This window comes from Crotalus tigris, unplaced genomic scaffold (genome assembly GCF_016545835.1).
Source record: "Crotalus tigris isolate CLP2741 ecotype Arizona unplaced genomic scaffold, ASM1654583v1 scf7180000024351.1097467, whole genome shotgun sequence".
Taxonomy (NCBI): Eukaryota; Metazoa; Chordata; class Lepidosauria; order Squamata; family Viperidae; genus Crotalus; species Crotalus tigris.
In genome coordinates, this window is record NW_024100520.1 from 939,352 (window position 1) to 959,755 (window position 20,404).

General features: G+C 36.8%; 1 protein-coding gene across 7 annotated transcripts in view; it reads left to right on the forward strand.

Annotated features, from left to right (window-relative positions):
* FHOD3 (formin homology 2 domain containing 3) overlaps positions 1-20,404 on the forward strand; it is a 515,605-nt gene that overhangs the window by 369,679 nt on the left and 125,522 nt on the right. For all 7 annotated transcript variants that reach the window (XM_039327161.1, XM_039327164.1, XM_039327163.1 and 4 more), the window contains one exon: positions 3,672-3,886. In XM_039327161.1, the coding sequence (XP_039183095.1) occupies positions 3,672-3,886 (215 nt within the window). The remainder of the gene's footprint in view (positions 1-3,671; positions 3,887-20,404) is intronic.

Sequence of the window (20,404 nt, forward strand, 5' to 3'; positions counted from 1 at the left end):
ACTCCATATAATTAATCAAAAGAACTTTTCCTGAGAGGAAGTGGTTGCAGTAAAGACAGGCAGAATCTAATGGTCCCACACAAAGCACAAAACAGTTCTTCCCATTCCAAACCCAACCCCTCCCCCTGACCAGTCCACCAGAAGCCAATACAGTACCGCAAGATTGTTTTGAGAACCCTGAGATAAAGGTTTTATAACAGGTCATCCTCAGGGCACAGCAACTTTGCAACAGGCTGGAACCAACTAAGAGAGAGTCCATCTCTCTCTCCCCCTCCAACAGAATGACAGAACACCCAAAAGGAGATCTGACAGATATAGAGATATTAATCTACAGGTAGATCTCTGGTTACAGTGAAGATTGAAAGTTATGGGGGTGCTGAATAAGTGGGACATATAACTGGTCCGCAAGATTGTGGATCTCACAGCATTTCAACAGTCATATGGTTGCAATCTGGGCACTTAGCAACTGAATCACAATTATGATGGTTGCAGCATTCCACAGTCATGTGATTGCAACATCAATGGGGAAGCCAACAAGGAGTAGTAAATTGCTCTTGTTCCCAGTACTTTTTCAGCCATCCATCCACTTGCACACCTGCCCACACTCCATAGTAAATTTGACTCAGATTCTTTTAGTTTTAAATGATAAACTGATGTGTTACAAGATAAGTTCCAAGCTTTCATCTTTCCTTTAAGAAAGATAGCACAGATAGATTGAATTTAAAAATATTATTTCCATTTCTAGGCACAAGAACTTGGAATTGGATCAAAGAAGAGTATGTGGAATGGTTAAAAGAGCAAGACATGGAGTTTGTAAATGAGATTATTAGCCTAATATCTAAAAAGATATCATGAGCATGAGAAAATTATTTTCTGTTAAAGCCTAGAGCAGAAGGACCAACCGAAATTAACTCTGATTCAAGCTAAACCTAGGAGGAAGCTTCTAATGGAAAGGGTCTTTAAGTAGTGAAATTGAGTCGCCTTGAATAATAGTGCACACTTTCTAGCTGGAAGTTTTCAAATCGGATTGGTATTCCTACTATTAGCTGGCAACTCATTACATTCTTGTGATTCACTTTATGTTGGTAGCACATGAAGAAGTTTATCTCATTTTTATATTCATTATAAAATTAAATTTATTTATTTATTTAATTTTATTTATATGCCACCCAATCCCAAAGGATTGGGCGGCATATAAATCAAGATCATTATTATTTTTCAAGGACAGACTTATCCATTTTGCATTTGGATCTTAATTTTTTATGTTCCGTTTCACAGAGAACCCTTTCTTCACCCCAGAACTATTGCGTATCTTGTTACTTAAGACTGTTTATTGTTTGTGTGTATGAAAGTAATAGCACTATAATTTCTGAATTTTGTTTAATTTTAAATTAATGCTTCAAGTGCCATGAACCGTATAACAGAAAATCTGCATGATATGTGTATGTAGGATTCATTAATTTGTCTTCAATTCCTGCCAAGGATAAATATACTAGTGCAAATACAGTATGTTGGATATTCCTTTTTATTCTCTCATTTCTCACATAGAGTTTCACTACTAGAAAAACTTTCCCATTGCATTTTTGCATGATTTGCCTATATTGTCTTGGAAAATGACATTGTAATACAAAAACAGGGCTAGGCTCTTGTGAAAAAAGTGCAATTTATAAAGTTAAGCTCTTTCAGAGTAAAGGGTGAAGTAGGCATCTAATTTGAAGGGAAAATGTCCATTAGTTATCAGAATTTTAGAAAACACTATTATTGCATAGAAAAATGTCTTTATTTTGCCATTTGCATGTTAATTTGATAAGTTTATAGCAATGAGACATTGGAAATTGCATACATTGCCTGGCATATGGGAAATTAGTTTCAAATGGAATGGAATGACAGAGTTGGAAGGGACCTTGAAAGTTATCTGATACAACCCCCTGCTTGAACAGGAGACTCTGTACCATTTCAGACAAGTGATTGTCTGGTCTCTTCTTGAAATCCTCCATGTTGGGGCACCTACAACTTCTGAAGGTAAACCATTCCACTGGTTGATTGTGCTCACCGTTAGAAAATTTCTCCCTAGTTCTGGATGGCTTCTCTCCTTGATTAGTTTCCATCCATTGCTTGTCTTGCCTTCATCTACTTTGGAAAATAATTTGATCCCCTCATCTTTGAGGCAGCCCGTCAAATGTTGGAACATCTCTATCATATCTCCCCTAGCCTTTTCACTAGACTAGGCATATCCAATTCCTGCAACTGTTCATGTTTTAGCCTCCAGCCCCCCTAATCATTTTTGTTCTTCTCTGCACTCTTTCCAAAGTTTCAGCATCTTTTTTTATACTGTGGTGACCAAAACTGAATGCAATATTCCAAGTTTGGACATACTAAGGCTTTGTAAAGTGATACTAATACTTCATGTGATCTTGATTCTGTCTCTCTATTAATGCAGCCTAGTATTGCAGTGGCTTTTTTGGCTGCTGCTATACACTGTTGGTTCATATTTAAGTGATTGTCCACTAGGACTCCAAGATCTCTCTCACAGTTACTACTGTTGAGCCCGTTTCACCTAATCTGTACTTGTGATCTTAGTTTTTCTTTTCTAAGACAAGATGACATGATCTTGAGCTTATATTTTGGGGTATTGTCTATTCCTGCCAGCTTGGTGTTGTCTGCAAATTTAATGAGTTCCCCTTCTAAATCTCTCATCTAAATTATTTATGAAAATGTTGGGCCTAAAACAGAACCTTGGGATACTCCATTGCTTCCTTCCTTCCATGTAGATGTAGTTCCATTGAGGACTTTAAAACTGATTCTGTTTACTTAGAAAAACTGCCAGAAACTACTTCAGGGCTAGCACTCAATTATCTACAATTAAATTTTGATTTGGCTGTTTTAGGAGTTGATGACTGAGTAAGGTAAAATCCGTAATCTACTTTCATATATGTATTCATGTATGCACTCCATGTTCAAATAATTTGATAAATTAGTGGACATCTGGAAGAGGCACATTTTTCAAATAATTTTGGTCATAACATTTAAAATAATATGATTGGTAACTGGTCCTAATAAATAGTTAGTGAATCTTGCCTGCCAAAAATGCAAAACAGATGTATCTTTGTTCTTTTCAAATGACTTTGATGAATAAACTATATGTGACATCATATCCAAGTTATTGGATATCTTCAGTCTGGCAGAGAAATCTTTTAATGTTTTTTAAAAGTTTCCATTGTAGGCACTGAAGTGATTTTAGTGTACTGAACTTAGAACAAATAATCACAGGTTCAGACACTCAGACTGTTTTTAGTCCAAACATTTATAAGTTGCATTCTTTAAGGCTTTCTTCTCTGAGCAGTAAGCTTTTTCCACCCTCTTTCTTTAGCAAAACTGGAGCTAGAAATTTGGAAAGCATTTTTCTGATTTTTTTTTCATTTAAATTATTTTGGGAGGCAATGTATTTTTCATTTCAATTATTTTGGGATGCAACATTCTATTATTGTTTGTTTGTTTGCACATCTTCCCCCCATCTCCCCACACTCCTGGAAGATTAATCCAGCAGCCTGTTTTGCTTTTATTTCATGTGTCAAGAAGTAATATATATTTTTATGGCTGATTCATTTATAAACAAGTGTAAGCTGAACTTTTTTCTTTTTTACGGAATCCCTTTGGAATTTAATTTTCAGATATAAACACTTGGAAAAATTGGCAGCTGAAGAATATGAAAAGGAGCTGAGAAATCAAAATTTATGTTGGGACAGGAGTGATTTATCCTTGAATTTGGGTGGTTCTTCAGTCTCACCTGTTACCATTCCCAAGTGTGCCGGCCCAGGTTTAATAGATTCACATGAGAAACCATCAGCTTGTATGACTTCTTGCATAACATCACAAATTCTAGAAGGTAAGTCTTGTAATTATGGCAGATACTTTTTATTGACTATATAGTGTTCAATTTTATGACAGTGTGATTATTGTTGTTGAAATATATGCTTTTTATTGACTATATGGTGTTCGATTTTATGACAATGTGATTATTGTTGTTGAAATATAAGCTTAGAAATTAGAAATCTAATATTTTAGAAATTAGATTGAATTTAAAATCATGGTGAAAAGGGGCTATAAATGGATACTCTAGAATTAGAGGCAAGTATTTCTTTGAATGGCAGTTGCTTCGAAGCCCAAAAAGGATATAATATTATGTTAATATTGACTTTTGAGAAATTAAATGCTAGACTAAATAGGCCTTTGATTTGATTCAGCTTTTGGTACATTCTCTTGCCTATTAACAATCTCATGCAGTTTGGCTGAAATTACATAGTTTAACAGAATTGGAATAGAAGACCTCCAAGATCTCTTCTAGCCATATTTTTCTATGTTCTGACATTCCATTGGCTTCTCATCTCTTTACTATCCATCTCCCAGTTTGAAAAATACTTCATTCAAATCCAATGTGGAATTTCAAGAGCTTATCATTCAATATATATCGCTCATAACAGGATGGATTATTGCTTTAAAATCCTTCAGGTTTTCTAGCGTAATGGTTATAATAATTTGATTTGATTAATCTTCCAGGTCCACATAAAGTCTGCTGATTCAGTAGAGTATAATAAGTCAGAAATTAAAAATAATTAATTTTGCCCTGATTGTATTCAGAAAAGCAGTATCTTCTGTGTGTCTTGATCCAGAGAATGAATTGATAGTCCTTGTTTATTATGGAAGACTTTTAAGTGACACTATATTGACTGGAGGCATGCACGCTGAATAGCAAAATCTTTTTGAAATTCTGGAAAATAATAAAAGTGCTTTTGAAAGTAAAAAGTTCTTTTAGAACAAACTGGGTGGCATAAAGGGAAATCTGGGTATATATGTTCAAAGTTTTCTTTGCCTAAATTTTAATTTGTATTACATTTAAATTATTTGTACTAAATTTTTGTTAGGTACCATATAGCTGTTAAATAAAAAAAATGTTAGAGTGTATATGTAAACAAAATAGTTTGGTTTTTGCTTCAAGAATGTCTGAAAGATATGTAGCTTCATGGGCAAAGAAAAATACAGAAAATAACTAATTTGGGTAAATATAACTTTAATTAAATTGAGGGAGGGAAGGAAGGAAGGAAGGAAGGAAGGAAGGAAGGAGCCATGTTATATCCTTTTGTAAATTTAGTTGACATCATTTGCATCTGTTTAAATGTTTCCTTTTGGGGGATGTTCAATTTTAGTTGAATATCATTTGATTACTGGAGCTCAATTAAAATATGTTCATGCACTGTACAATACCACATATGTATTCGTATTTTCTTTATAACGTGCTATTATAATTGATAATTACTTTTAAGTGTGGTATGTAGTCAAAAATAATTTTCACTTGCATATACTGTGATTCGATGCTATATCACACAATGGTGCCTATGACTTGAGTTTCTTGTCTTTAATGATTATTACTTCTGCAGCCATGCTGTTAGCCCAACTATCAGCTGAAGGAAGACTGGATGTAAGCTTTCTTCATCAGCCAATGTCAAACTTTAATTTAGTTTGTAAAGATTCACTTCTGGTTAGAAATATTTAGAATAGCAATCATTCAAATTCATTTTAGGCATAACAATCCATTTCTCCCCAAATCAGAATTTTTCAAAAGTCTTGGATAGAAAATAGATATCTCTTTTATAATTGGTTTAGCATATGTCTCTAGCAATTATTTCAAATATTACCTTATAAAATGGAGCACTTTATTAAGTATTATAATAGACTTAATAGCACTTTTTGAATATGGTTTGCTTAACAGCAGTATCATACAACCCAATTTTAATACCTTGCTAATGAAGAATCATACGGAATCTGCTTTATCCTTATTTTAAAATCTCAAAACTTCAATTACTTGCAAAAAATTATCACAAATTGCAAGCTACTAAAAACGATTTTTGGGTTTTTAGCAATTTGCAAGTCATTTTATAATTTACTTTTCCTAATATAATTTGAAGACATTCACACATAACTCTCTTCTGCAAAAGAAAAATAAGACAAAAAAGGATAAGTATAAACAAGTGCCCCAAGACAAAACCAGCATGGTTACATAAGGAATTTTCTAATAAATTGAGAGACAAAAAGGGTAAATATAAAAAATAGAAAGAATGACACATAACTAAAAAAGAATATCAGCAAGTAGCCCAAATCTGCAAAGATAAAGTCAGGAAAGCTAAGGCTCAGAATAAACTAGGAGTTGCAACAAATACTAAAAATAATTTTTAACATATAAAAATCGAAAAAAGTCAAGGAAATGATCATGGGAGAAGATGATAAGGAGAGATTGATAGGGAGAAATCAAATTGTATAATTCATTCTTTGTAACTGTCTTTACACATAAAGAGAAAGCAGTACAGCAAAAGACAGAATAAGAATACAAGTCATAATAGAAAATCATAACAAAACATCTATTTATTTTAGACAAGTTCAAATCACCAGGATCAGATGGGTTATATCTCAGCATTCTGAAGTACCTGATAGATATGTTCTCGGAACCAATGATCCATTTCTTTCAAAAATCTGGAGCACCAGGAACTACCAGAGGAATGGGGAAATGCTAATGTGGTTCCAATCTTTAGAAAGGGAAAAAAATGTATCCAGGAAACTATAGATGTACAACTTGGCAGCAATATGTGGGAAGATCCTGAAAAAGATAAGATAGCAGATCTGTGATCACCTGCAAACAAGCAAAGCTATTACTAGAATCCAACATGAGGTTTGTCAAAATATAAACCTTATTATAATCTTTGACAAAATGACTAAATTAGTGGATAAGGGAAATACTGTACTGTGGTCATAGTATACTGAACATGGTTGATTGCAACCATGCCTTAGTAAACATTTTCTGAATTATCCAATATATTCAGAATAGAATTTTGTTTATTACCTTATGTTTTTAACTTTAAAACCACATTTTCACATTCTTTTATTCAGCCTTTGATGAACATGTTGGAATTCAAGATTGGATAAACAATTCAATAATTTCCTTTCTCTTTTGATTTAGGAGTAATTTGTGGCTTAGGAGCTTAGATTGATTCCTCCAAATCTTTTAAAAACGTGGAATTTCAAAAGAGGCAATAGTACAATTATTTCAGATACAAGATTTCATAGGTCTAGGGACTTCCAGTGGCGACGGCTGCGCTGGTGGCGGCTTTTTTTAGCTGTCCACCCTGGGATATGTCAAAGCCTGTTGAGACAGCGAGCAACAGCTGTCTCGCGGCTCAGAACCTCTCTCCCTGGGAGAAGGGGAGGAGGTGAGCTTTCCTCAGATAGCGGTAGAGCTCCCCGAGACCCCAAAGCTTTTTTTTTGTGGTCGGAGGGTGAGAGCTCCCACGGAGTCTGAGGTGTTCTCCACATTCCAGGATGCCTTTGCCCTGATTTTTCTCTAGGGCAAAGCTAGACGCTGCTTCCACATCTGCGCTTAAAATGAATTTGTGAGTAAAATTTAAAGCAGACAGAGCTGACCAGGAGAGATTAAAATGGTGATTATTTTGAGACTTTAACTCTGGAAAAGAATTTATCTTCTCATTTTTTTCAATTAAGAGTGGTGAAAAATGGCGCTGAGATGTTGATTCTTTGAGTGAAAGGACCGGAACTTCTATTTGGAACAATGTAACAGATTTTGTATTTATATAAAATGCAAGAATCTTCTTTTTTTCTTTTAAGGGGGCTTTTGTCTTTTTTCCTTCCCTCTTTTTTTCTTTCTTTTTTTGGTATTTGTTGATTTTATAAGATTTTAGCAGACTTTTTAACAAGTGGTTTTAAAAATAAAATGGCTTCAAAGCATCTCGGAGCTTCTGTTGTTTCTAAAGCCTCGACCTTCCCGGTAATGCAGACAGCTCAGCAAGCTAAGTTTAAGTTACCACCACCTTCTCCATCGTCATCAGCATGTACACTTAAAGATCTACAGGATGCCTTGGGAAATATGGCATGACAGATTAAAGAAGAGATGGAGGAATTTTTTGAAAATAAAATTAGGGAAATGAGAGAGTTTGTTGGTCATATAGAGCATCTGGATGATCATATTGATGATGCTGTGGAAAGTTTTGAAAAACTGGAAGATCGAATTGACAAAGTAGAAAATAAGGTGGAAATAATACAGGATGAAATTACTATGTTACAATATAGAGACATGGAATTTGCTTTAAGAATAAGGGGAATGAAGGAAAACACGCAAGAGGATTTGAGACAAGTGGTAATAAAAGATACAGCTTTCATTTTGGGGGCTGAGCCTGAAGAAATACTGAGAGAGACGGAAAAAGTTTTTAGGGTTAATTCAAGGGTTGCGAGGCAGAGGAATTTGCCACGAGACATGGTTATTTATTTTTCTAGGAGATCACTTCGTAATGAAATTTTACAGGCTTTTTATAAGCAGAGATTTCAAATTGCAACTCAAGATGTTATAATTTTAAAAGAAATACCTTCAAAAATTCTTAGAAAAAGAAAGGATTTTGCTTTTTTGGCTGACGAGCTCAAAAAACGACAGGTCCAGTCCAGATGGGAGATAGTGGTGAATTATGCAGGGATATATTATAGACTTAATACAATTTCAAAGGCGAAAGATTTTTATACTTCTGTTTTGAAGGCGGGCTCTCCATCATCTTTATGACCTGAGATAATAGAAGAAAAGTTGGAAGAGCAGCCGGTTGAAGGTGTTATGTTATTGGATGTAGGAGACATACAGGCTGAACCTCTGCAGCAGTCTCTTGTGACACAAGATTTTTTAAAGAAACCGAGAATGACTCGTGCAGCCTATAGACATAAAGAAAAAGAACAGCAGAAGCGGATGTTGAAATAAAGAAAAGGAAATGATGAACTTTTGTAGTAGTTTTTTGAGATAGAAGATGTTTTAAAGGAATAGTGAATGATTTGTGTAATATGTAGATGTAAAGAAAAAGAACAATAAATGTTAGTTTAGCTGGTAGTTTGATTTAGTATGTTTTAAAAGGAATAGTGAATGATTTGTGTAGTATGTAGATGTAAAGAAAAAGAATAATAGAAGGTGTTGATTTAGTGGAAAAGTTTAAATATTTGGGAGTATATATTATAAAATTTTAATTTAAAGTGTATAAAAATAATTATGAGATATTATGGGTAAAGGTGTAAAAGAATTTAAATTCTAAAGATCTCTGTTGGTGAGAATTTTAGTGATTAAGATGAATGGTTTGCTGAAACTTCTTAAGTAGGAGGGTATTAATAAATTTACTTAGAGTTGGGAAAAAAAGCAAAGAGCCAAGTTTATCGAATGTAAGTTTGTTGGTTGGGTTATATTGGAGGGAAAATTTTGTGTTTATTATTGATGAATGGTTGTTTAAAAGAAATATACACCTCAGCGTGGAGAAGATGGATAAATTACATGCAGAGTAAATGTGGTTTAGAGTTGATATGGGATTAAAAAGTATTATTTAGATTATGAATAATTTTTAGTTTTTAATTTGGAATTGCTTATATTGTTATTTTTGTTTTTTTTTAATTTGCTTAAATTTGTTTTGTATTCGAGTTAAAGCACATTATTGATTTTGTTATTTGTATAGTTGGATAAGTTTACTTAGAATTCGCTTGTTTATTTGTAACCCTGTAATCAGCTCTGGGAAGTGAGGGGGGAGGGAGGGGTTATTCTAGGGGGGATATTGTTAAAAACTTGTATAAAACTTTTCAGTAAAAAAAAAGACTTCATAGGTCTAGAATATCAAAGGAAATAATAGTTTTTGTTAGAATCAAAGATCACTAATACAACTTGAAATACCTGAAATGTTGTAACCATATAAAACAAAACAAGCCATATACTTTGGGTAAGGAAGGTGTTACAATATCAAAGTGATCCAGATTTTGAATCATAACCTTTCCGTCCATTCAAGTGACTTAAAACAATGGTGCATTTGTTCTGGAGAATCTATTATTGGACCATATTAATCCAGTATGTACTAACTGTTGATCTATAAATCTAATTTTAAATATGTAAAAACAATCTTCATCTATTTTCTCTTCAGCAACAAAGTTAGAAAATCTATTAATGAAAATAAACTTAAATGTATTTAAGTTTACACTACTACAGTGTAATGTAGTAATGTTAAATTAGGAATGGAGAGATCAGAGCTCTAGTCCATCCTCAGTCACAGAAGTTCAATGTGTGGTTTCAGTCAATCATTCTCTCTCAGCCCTACTTCATAGTATTGTTTTCAGGGGAAAACAGGAGGAAGAAACACAGGGCATGTGGCTTGAGTTCTGTACTATAAAGGCAGGATAGTAATCTAATAAATAAATACTGCATTTTGGAGTAGGCTCTCATTGTGGGGAATATAGTCATTCCAGCTCCTCCTTGTGAAAAAAAAAACATGGTGAAAGTAAACCTACAATTTGTGCATCTTGATCTTTAATAAGTCAGGCTTATTGCAAGCATGTTTGATAATTCCTATACAGATGATGATGATGATGATGATGGTAGTGATGATTTATTACAGGAGGATGAATGACTTACAAAAAGATGACTAGATTTGTTGTTATTTTTGTTGTATTGAAATACACCATAAATTCTGATTCCCAAAACAAGTACATGTTTTGGAATGAATAATAGCTATTTTAAAAAAAAAACTGCAATTTTTAATCTTTTCCTATTATTTCCAAGGACAACTCCATAGAACAAATAAAAGCCTAATTAGGAGTTACAGATAGAAATGCTGACACCCTGGAGTTGAAAGAGGTACAATGACAAAACATGAAAAACATTCAAACCCGCAAAGAAATTTCAACCAGAACTTAAAGCAGCAAGGAATATTTTTGCCTCTATTATGAAAGGATATTGGGACAATATCCAGTACTTTAAAAACAATGATGGCTAAACTCCTGATAAAATATTGAAAATTCTTCTTACCAGTCATGAGATTCATAATATCAAACATCTTTCTACATTGTTGGAATTCCTTTGTATGATTTGGAAAAAACAAAAAGCAGAAGTGGGGCATATTTTTGCCTATGAAATATTTTTCATGGAAAATCTGAGAAAGATTAAAATGAATAGCCAAAGCTTATCACACTATGAAAAAAGAAGCATTCTCAATAATTAGCGTAGCCAATATTATAACTTCCATAAAATAATAGGCTGATTTCTTTCCACTTATTCTGGAATTCCATGTAAATGCACATTGAACCAAGAAGGCGGAGGTTCTTAGAATGTTACCTAATTATGAATAATCTTATTCACTTTCAGTAAATCAAGTTATAGAGGTAACAACAGACTTCTTACAGTCTTCCAAGTGTAGCATTTTAATCCTTAGCCACAAACTTCTGTTTACAATGTTACCCATATTTTAATAACTATTATTACCTCCTACATCTATATAAATACAAACATACCACCTTTATTAATTTTCTCATTATGAAAGGAAAGTAATTTTGTTAGATAATATCTAAGGATTTAACAAGTATATTTTTGTCAGCAAAGAAATTATCAATGGTTTCTGATTCCAATAGTGTCAACTAAAACTAGCAGGTAAACACTTATTTGGATAATATTTCAGAACAGAAAATAAACCAGGCTCATCTGAATACCGTGCCATCATTGCTGGGGAAACAAGTTATTTGTGTCTGATTTAGTGACAAGGAATCTCTCCTAGTGTTTTATTTATGAGTATCTTTATAAAGCTGCACATCTCCTAAACAAAACTTCTATATTAAACAATCCCTTCCCTGTTTATTTCTATAACTCAGTTGAATTGTTTTCAGGAAACTGTCCTGAGACAATTCTCTGCAGTATCCATTGTAATATTGCATTCATTGCACAGATTTGAGATCTAGAGGATCTCAAGGAGAAGGCTAATTTTGTTAAGAATTGATATCTGAATTACACATTGTTAATATAAACATTTCCTTAAAATGTCTTAAAAATCTGGTTATGTTCCTGAGCCTGGGACACTGAATGTGTCAAGGGTACAATTTCCCTGCTATATTGCTAATGGGCCAAATATCTTACTTTTGAATATCTTGAGTTGGACATTTTAATGCTTTTACTGGTTCTACTGTTTTAAACATTTTTTAATTTTTTTTAATTGTAATATGTATCTGAAGTATAAGCCGCCCAAAGTTATTGACTGAAATGAAATTTTCCATACATCACTTTTGCAGTTATTTCTACATTCCAATAGTAGTGAGTTGTTTTACTAAATATCTGTGAGTGCCTTTTAGGGTTTTTAAAGTATAGCATATTATTGCATGTGAAAGATCAGCTAAATTACTGAAGATAATAATGGAAAATGGTTGGCTTCCATTGTGCCAATGATAAAATATGGAGGAAGAAATTGCACTATCAACAGCAGGTGACAAATGCCTGTTTCTTAAGAGACAACATATACCAAGAACCAAAACCTGATTTATATGGCTATATTGAAATAAATAGATAGGCATTAGAAGACATGTTTTCTATCAGCTACATACATGACAGTTCCTGTCAAGTCTGCCAGGTTTGGCTTGGCATCTCACAGGCATGCTGACATCAAAGCCTTAAAGTGGGGGAGGAAAAATGGGCAATAAAGCTTTCTATACGTGATGGAAAATAGGGAGAGAGGAATGACAGGTGATAAAGACCCGGAGAAGCTCAGAACCAGTTTGTACCAGCATCCAAGGCCAGTTAACCTGAGAAAGAATGTGGATTACCTCCAAATATCTCAGTATTCTCAAACTACCTTGGTGAGTTCTGATTAGCTGAATATGGACTGGTTATCGAAGGAGGGCTGGGATGAAAGGAAAACTTTCTGTATCTTTTGAGTAGGAGAAACCCAGAGCTAGCTTGACTTTTCTGCAGTCAACATCTTTTAGTAAAAGAATCTTTTGCTTCAACCAAATAGAGTTGAGGGTCTCTCTTTCCTAAGGGATCAAATTAGGGCAGGTCTGACATTAGGTTAGGTCTGTAGTTGTGGTCAACCCAAAGAGGAAATTGCTTCTACCATGAGGACTATGCAAACAATGTCAGCTCAAGGGAGCAACCAGGAAGAGATCAAAGCCTGGGGAAAGCATCCTCAAAACCTTCTCCTGGAGGGCTGGATCTATTTGAGTGGCTGGGAGAAGACAACCTACCAAGACCCCAATAGTGACACAGGGTCAGAAAAAAAAAGAAGAGTGGGAAGAAAAGACCATGGGAGTGACATTCAGCTGTGGGAGCTGCCAGCAGGAGACGTGAGTGGAGCTGGAGGAGCTGGAAGAAGAACCTATTGCAGGCAAGCCAGATTGAGAGAAATAGATGCTGGAGCAAGCCATAAAGTTCCTGAGGAGGGCTTTTGGCAGCCTCAAAGCATAAGAAGCCCTAGCCCGTGCGGCATACCCTGCAGACCAGCTGACTCAGATCATGGTGAGCAATGGGGCAACCACCTCTGCTGTCGCAATGGCAGTAGCAGCAGGCCCTATAGCAACAGCAGCTGCCCCTGCATCTGGCCCCACAGCCCAGCCTGCACAGGCTGTAGGAACAGTGCCAGCATGACAGAGAGGATACAATACATTAGCCCTGGGCATAAACTTTAATGGAGAACCCAAGCAGTTGGGGGTTTTCCTGGCGCATATTTGAACATACGTGCAAGAGTATGGTCCAGAAATAGTCACCAAAGGGACCAAGGTGTGGTGCATGACCATAGCATTAGAGGGGTCCATGGCTGAATGGATGGTCACCCTCCACAACAACAACACCCTGGATCTGAGAAACTTTGACCGCTTCATGGCCACATTTCAGAAGTCCTTCGAAGACTCCTTAGCAGATTAGCCGATCACAAAGACAGAGATCGCATAAAGACCATCAGCCAGGGTGCAGGGGAGTGGCCAAGTACACACAGGAGTTTTGTGACCTGGGTGCTGATTGGCTAGAAGAGATCTTGATCGGATACTTCTAAGATGGGCTAAGCAAAGAGGTGTACAATATCTGTATCTCAGGGGTGCCCTCCCCACCCTCCATGGTTGGTATGTCCTAGCAGAGGAAGTGGAAATTGACCTGGCTTGATCCAAATACTGGCCAAACCATGGGTAGTGAAGATCCGTCCCTGAAAAGAAAGAGGCTCCAAAACCACTGTTACACCAAGCAGAGCACATGCCAATAATCCATTTGCTGCTTCAAGTGTGGAAAAGAGGGGCACCAAACTGCCGAATGCTGAGCCGCACATCCAACCCAGAAGGCAACTCTAAGTTCTGCCAAAAAATCAGCAAAACCACCACAGAAAACCCGCAAGACAGCCATGAAGGGAGGAGAGGTCATAAAGTTCACTCCAACCCCCAAGGATGGTGAGAGACTTCTGACTGGCTCAGTGGACAATCTGGGAGAAAACGAATCAGACTACGGCATTAAACCCTTGGTAAGTCACCCAGTCAACCCAGTAACCATCCCCGTAAAACTGATGGTTCAATCCTCAGGATGCAAAGGGAACCTAGTAGCCCTCCTGGACTTGCAGTGTACCAGATATCTGATTAATCCTGCCCTACTCAAGAAACTGGGCATGAGACTTAGGCAACTTAAAGTGCCCATAGCTTTTTTCCGGGTAGACAGCTCAGTGGCAGGGGGGATCCCAGTGACATTTGTCACTGAGTCAATAGAGAGATGGTTGGGCGTACACATAGAGACCCTGAGGTTTACTGTTGCCCCTGGCATAGAGAGGTTCCTTGTGTTAGGACTGTCTTGGCTTTTGAAGTGGAACCCTTATGTGAACTGGAGGAGGGGATTGCTAAAGATCTGGCGGGCCAGCTGCAGAGGAGATAGGAAAAGGACCATAAAAAGCCTATCCCTAAGCTGCCGCAGGTAAAGCCAAAAAGGGAAGCGGGAGCAGCTTCCAAAGGCAGGCCCTAGGAAATCCTCAAATCCCCCCAAAATGCTGAGAGTTACGGGATGTCTTCAGTGAAAAGAGGTTAAACGGACTCCCACCCCATTGGCTGACCAACTGTTCAATAAAAATCCTACTAAGGTTAAATTACCCAAACCTAAACTGTATTCCATGAGCCCTAGGGAATTGGAGGGATTTTATAGACAAAAACCAGAAGCATGGTTTCATCCAGCCCACCAGACCAAGGGTGGCTGTCCCAGTATTGTTTAGGGAAAAGATTGGGTTTTTTTGTCTAGGCATTGACGATCGGGCTTAATGCTGTCTGTGGAAAACATCTTCCACCTCCTCCCTTGATGAAGGAAAGACATACTAGCCCATTTGGCCAAGGGGAAGGTCTTCACTAAATTGGATTTGTGGGAGGCATAATATTGGATTAGGATCAAGGCAGGGGATAAGTGGAAAACAGTTTTCAATTGCCCCTTAGGATGTTTCCAATCCCAAGTCCTCCCTTTTGGACTAAAAGGGGACTGTCCTATGTTCATTCAGCTGATAAATGAAGTGCTATGTGAACAAGGGAGTGCTAGTCGATCTGGAAGACATTTTAATCTATACTGAAACCATGGTAGAACACATAAAACTAGTCAGAGCTGTGCTCAAAAAACTTCAAGCAGCCAAACTATACCAAGCTATTAAAATGTGAATTTCACCAGAGTAAAATTGATTATCTGGGCTACCACATTTCCCATGAGGTGATAGAAATGGACTCTAAAAAGATATGGGCAATACTAGAGTGGGCTCCTCCCTGCACCTGGAAGCAACTACAAAGCTTCCTGGGATTTGCGAACTTTTATCACCAACTCATTCCCTCATTTGCCGAGATAGCCCTCCCCATCACTACCCTGACAAAATGGGGAGGGAAAGCCCAAGCCCAGCCAGCCACTTAAATGGACCATGGAATGCCAACCCGCATTCAAAAAGCTTAAGAGCCTGTTTGTGGCAGAACCTGTGCATAAACACCCAGACTCCAATGCCCCCTTCATCATTCAGGCTGATACTAGTGATATCACAGTGATGATGCTTCTGCAGGAAAATGAGAAGGGATCTTATAGCCATTTGGCTACACTTCTAAAAACCTTAATGAGATGGAGCAGAGATGGGTGGTTTGGGAGAAGGAAGCCTATGCGGTGCACTGGGCACTCCTAATTCGGAGACATTTCCTAGAAGGGGGGGAACCCCATTTTAAATACAGACTGACCATAAAAACTTAGAAGCCTTGAAAAAAATGTGAATACTATAATCCAAACCAGCCCAGTGGGCCGAATATTCAACTTCAGGTTATGATATCTCCCGGGTGGGAGGACTTCCTAGCAGATGCTTTGTCCAGGCTGCTGCAATATAATAGTTCAAAGCCAGAGGTGATTGGGCCAGTCATCCCCATCAGGCAACTGGTGGCCCCAGACATCACCCAGGCACAAGCCAAAGCGAAAACCCAAATAGCAGATGATCATTCTAAAGGGTGCCCTAAAAGCAGCTTTGGAGGAAGACAAACAGTTCTACATGGATAAGGGAGAATAATGCAAGATGGTCTAGCTTGGATGGGGACCAAACTGCAGAGCCAATGGTTTATGGTTCTCCAAAAAAGCCATGATTAAACAATGTTGGGGCATTTCAGCTTCATAAAAACCATGCATCTAGTCAAGTGCCAATTTTGGAGGTTGTCACTGAAGAAGCACATAGAGAGTTATGTAGATAGCTGCCCTATCTGAACCTCCACCAACAGACGACAAGGGAAAACACCAGCCAGTAACAGAATCTAAAGCCTCATGGAAAGTGACATCAATGGACTTTATAGTAGAAGTGCCCGAAAGCTCAGGCAGTACAGTAATTTGGGTGATAACGAACTTGTGCACTTTATACCCTATCAAAAAATCCCCTCTGCTCACACTTTAGCTAAACTACCAGCTGTCTATCAGCTGCATGGTGCTCCAGAAAGAATAATATCTGATCACAGAGTCCAATTCACTTCGTGGTTTTGGCAGGAGTTCCTTAAACTCTTGGAAACCACTCGGGCTCAGATCCTTACATCATTTGGCTACTAGTGGTGCCTGTGAACATACGAAAGGGGTTTTGTAGCGGTATCTTAGGTGTTACATTAATTACCATCAAGACAATTTGACAGATCTTCTCCCTTTTGTGGAGGTCACGAGTAACTCAGAACATAGTAGCATCAGGTTATTCCATTTAATGTGGCCACAGGGCAGGATTTTGTATGTATCCCTGAATTGCCTCAGACCATCCCATTGACTGCATCGCTAAAAAAGTGGGTCACCCAACTACAGAATACCCGGTAGTGAAAAACACTGGATGAAGCTAGGGAAGCATATAAAAAACAAGCCGATAAAAAGTGCATTAAGCCAAAGGACTTTAAAATGGGAGATAAGATTTATCTATCTACCAAATTCTTACAATCTAGACAACCATCCAAAAAATTGTGACTGAAATATATTGGACATTTCCTCATAAAAAGGATTATTATCCCAGTGATTGTAGAACTTGAGCTGCCAAAAGTGCTCAGATATGTACAACCGGTATTTCATTGCAGCCTATTGAAACCAGAGATCACATCTTCCCTATGCCCTGAGTCACAATCACCTCCCAATCCCATTATGATTGAGAAAGAGCAAAACTTTTAAATCAAAGATATTTGGGACTCCCATATACTTCAGGGGGAAACCCAGCACTTAGTAGCACAAAAGACTCCCTCGGAGACTAAAAGGGTTGATTCCCAACGTAGTAAAGCTTCCAGACTGCCTAAAAAATTATATGAATGGTATCCAAATAAACCTCATTAAACTATCTGCTAATTAGAAAATTTCTCTGTGCCTCTCCCTCACCTTTTTTTTTCCTTCACAGAACTAACGACTCTGCCAAGAGGGGCAGAATGTCAGGTCTGCCAGGTTTGGCTTGGCGCCTCAGAGACATCCTGCCATCAAAGGCTAGAAGTGTGTGGGGAGGGAGGCTAGATGGGCAATAAAGCTATGTGTGTATGTGATGGAAATAGGAGGGAATGACAGGTGATAAAAGACCAGAGAAGCTTAGAACCATTTTATACCAGTATCCAAGGCCTGAGAAACATTTCAGCGTTCTCAAAACACTTTGGTGAGGGAGGGTTGTGATGAGGGGAAACCTTTCTGTATTCTTTGAGCACAGGAAACCCAGAGCTAACCTGACTTTACTACAGCTAACAAGTTTTAGTAAAAGAACCTTTTGCTTCATCCAAATGGAGTTGAGGGGCTTTCTTTCCTAAGGGGGCAGGTTTGGCAGTTACATTTCCAAGCTATGCTTTATGTCACAGTAATAAAACTGGCACATATGTATGTTTATAAGTTGTGAGTGTCAGATGAATAATCAATCACTAATGTTTTCAATAGTAGAGCAAATATAATTCCAAAATCAATTTGATATTTTTTATTATCCCCTTTTGACTTTCCTCCTGGACATACTGATTTTTTTTTCAACTACTGTATTCCTCACCAATGTACTAATTGAGTACAAAGTACTTACTCTTCCAAATTTGAAAGAATATAGTTTTGAAAAAGGATACTTCCCCTTTAACACTTCTAATGACATAATTAGAGCAGGATAATTGTTTTAATATACTAAAATGAAAACTTTGAGATAATATAACTTTTATAGACTAAAACATTTAAAAGTAATAAGAAACCTTTCAATAAAGATCAGATTGAGTAACAAATAATTGTGATAAGATTTTTGGTATCAACTCAAAAAAATTTTAGCAACAGAAATATCAGAGCTTCAGCAACATGGCCCTGTACCAATTTTGAGAATTTAATAACTTACTTAGAAGAACCATAAGGAATCATTTCAGTAATTTTGTAGGTTATTGCAATCAGATATAAGACATCTACAATATGATTTAAAGGAAATTTGAAATACTTGGTAATTCCATATAGAAAATAAATTGGCAGATGTTATGGAAACCGGCTGGATTCACTTCAACTTCAACGCAAAAACTGCAATAGAAAATTATATATCTGAAACTTGACTCCTATTAGATTAGCACATATATATCAAAATTATTATTCCAAATGTTGCAGAGATGTCCAAAAAAAGTCACATTCATTTGTAATGGTCACGCGATAAAATCATATCATTTGGGCATAAAATCTTTGAGGAGATAAGTACTATCCTTAATCAAAGAGTTAAATATTCCCCATAGCTAGGTTTACTGCACTTATTTACAGGACTAAACTGTCAGCTTAAAAATGCCCCCAAAAATTATTTAATCTTACCAGCCAAAAATAATAGTTGTGCAATAGTGGAAAATTTTAGGTAACATTGAGTGGTGGATTAACAAGGCCTCTTCAGTAATTACATTGGGAAAAAAATCACAAAGTTAAATTAATGAGTTCAGAGAGAGAAATTACAATCTTACCAAATTTAGATCAATTTTGATTTATCCTTTTTGTAAAGGGGGAGGCAGATGTCAACACTGTAAACATTGGTTGTTCCCGCTTTGATAACTGATGAAAATTACAGCCATTTCTGCTTTGCTTTTAAACATGCTTTTTCTTCTATTTAGAAATCAGGTGCAGAAGGGGGGTTGGGATGAATGCTTGGGTTCAGCTAGCCATAATAATAATAACACTGCTCTGTGGGAACTCAAGGATGAACTGATAATGGTTTGGTGGGCTGAGAAGCTGGAGAGAAAGCCCACGTTTCAGGCTAATTGGAGAATGTGATTTATGACTGCTTATTGGGGGTGGGAATTGCAATTTGTTACTTTATATCCAGGGGAAGGGAATTTAGTTTTGGGTTCATCTATGTAGTGCCGATACTTTGTTTCCTGAATAAAATGTTCTTTAAGGAAGAATTCTTGCCTTGAAGTTCTTTTGATAGGTTTCTATTGGAACCATGACAAACTGGTTACCAATTTGTTTTGGGGTCCAATTCAATGTGTTGGTTTAAACTTTAAAGCCCTTATGGCATGGGACCAAGATATATGAGGGACCATTCCCCCCCACACACACACACATTTACATTAGCATGCTCTATTAGATCTCACAGAGAAGACGTATTTTGGATATCATTGGCTAGAACACTACTTTTGGTGGGTCCTATGCTTTCTCTGCTATGTTATCTGCCTTCTGGAACATCCTTCCCCCCAAATAAGACTGGCTCCATAAAAGTCTAATAAAGTCTGGTATTCTGAAATGTCCTTAAGACCTGATAATAACCAGGACTGGGGCTTCTATGGAACTGGAGATTTGTATAGGTATCTCTATTACTCATGCTCCCATTTTTTATTCTTCTTCAGCCATGATTTGATATTTATGATATTTATCATGGTAGATTTTCATATTGGTATTGCTTTTTAATATCTTTGCTTTTCATCTACTATTGTGTGCCACCCAACCACCTTAAGTGAGATGAATGGGTATATATAATTAATTAATAAATAAATCCCCTTCATGGATTACTGACTTGTTGTGGTGAAGGGGCTTGCATAACTCAATGAAGCTATGAGCTATGCCATGCAGGGCCACCCAAGATGGACAGGTCATAGCAGAGAGTTCTGACAAAATGTG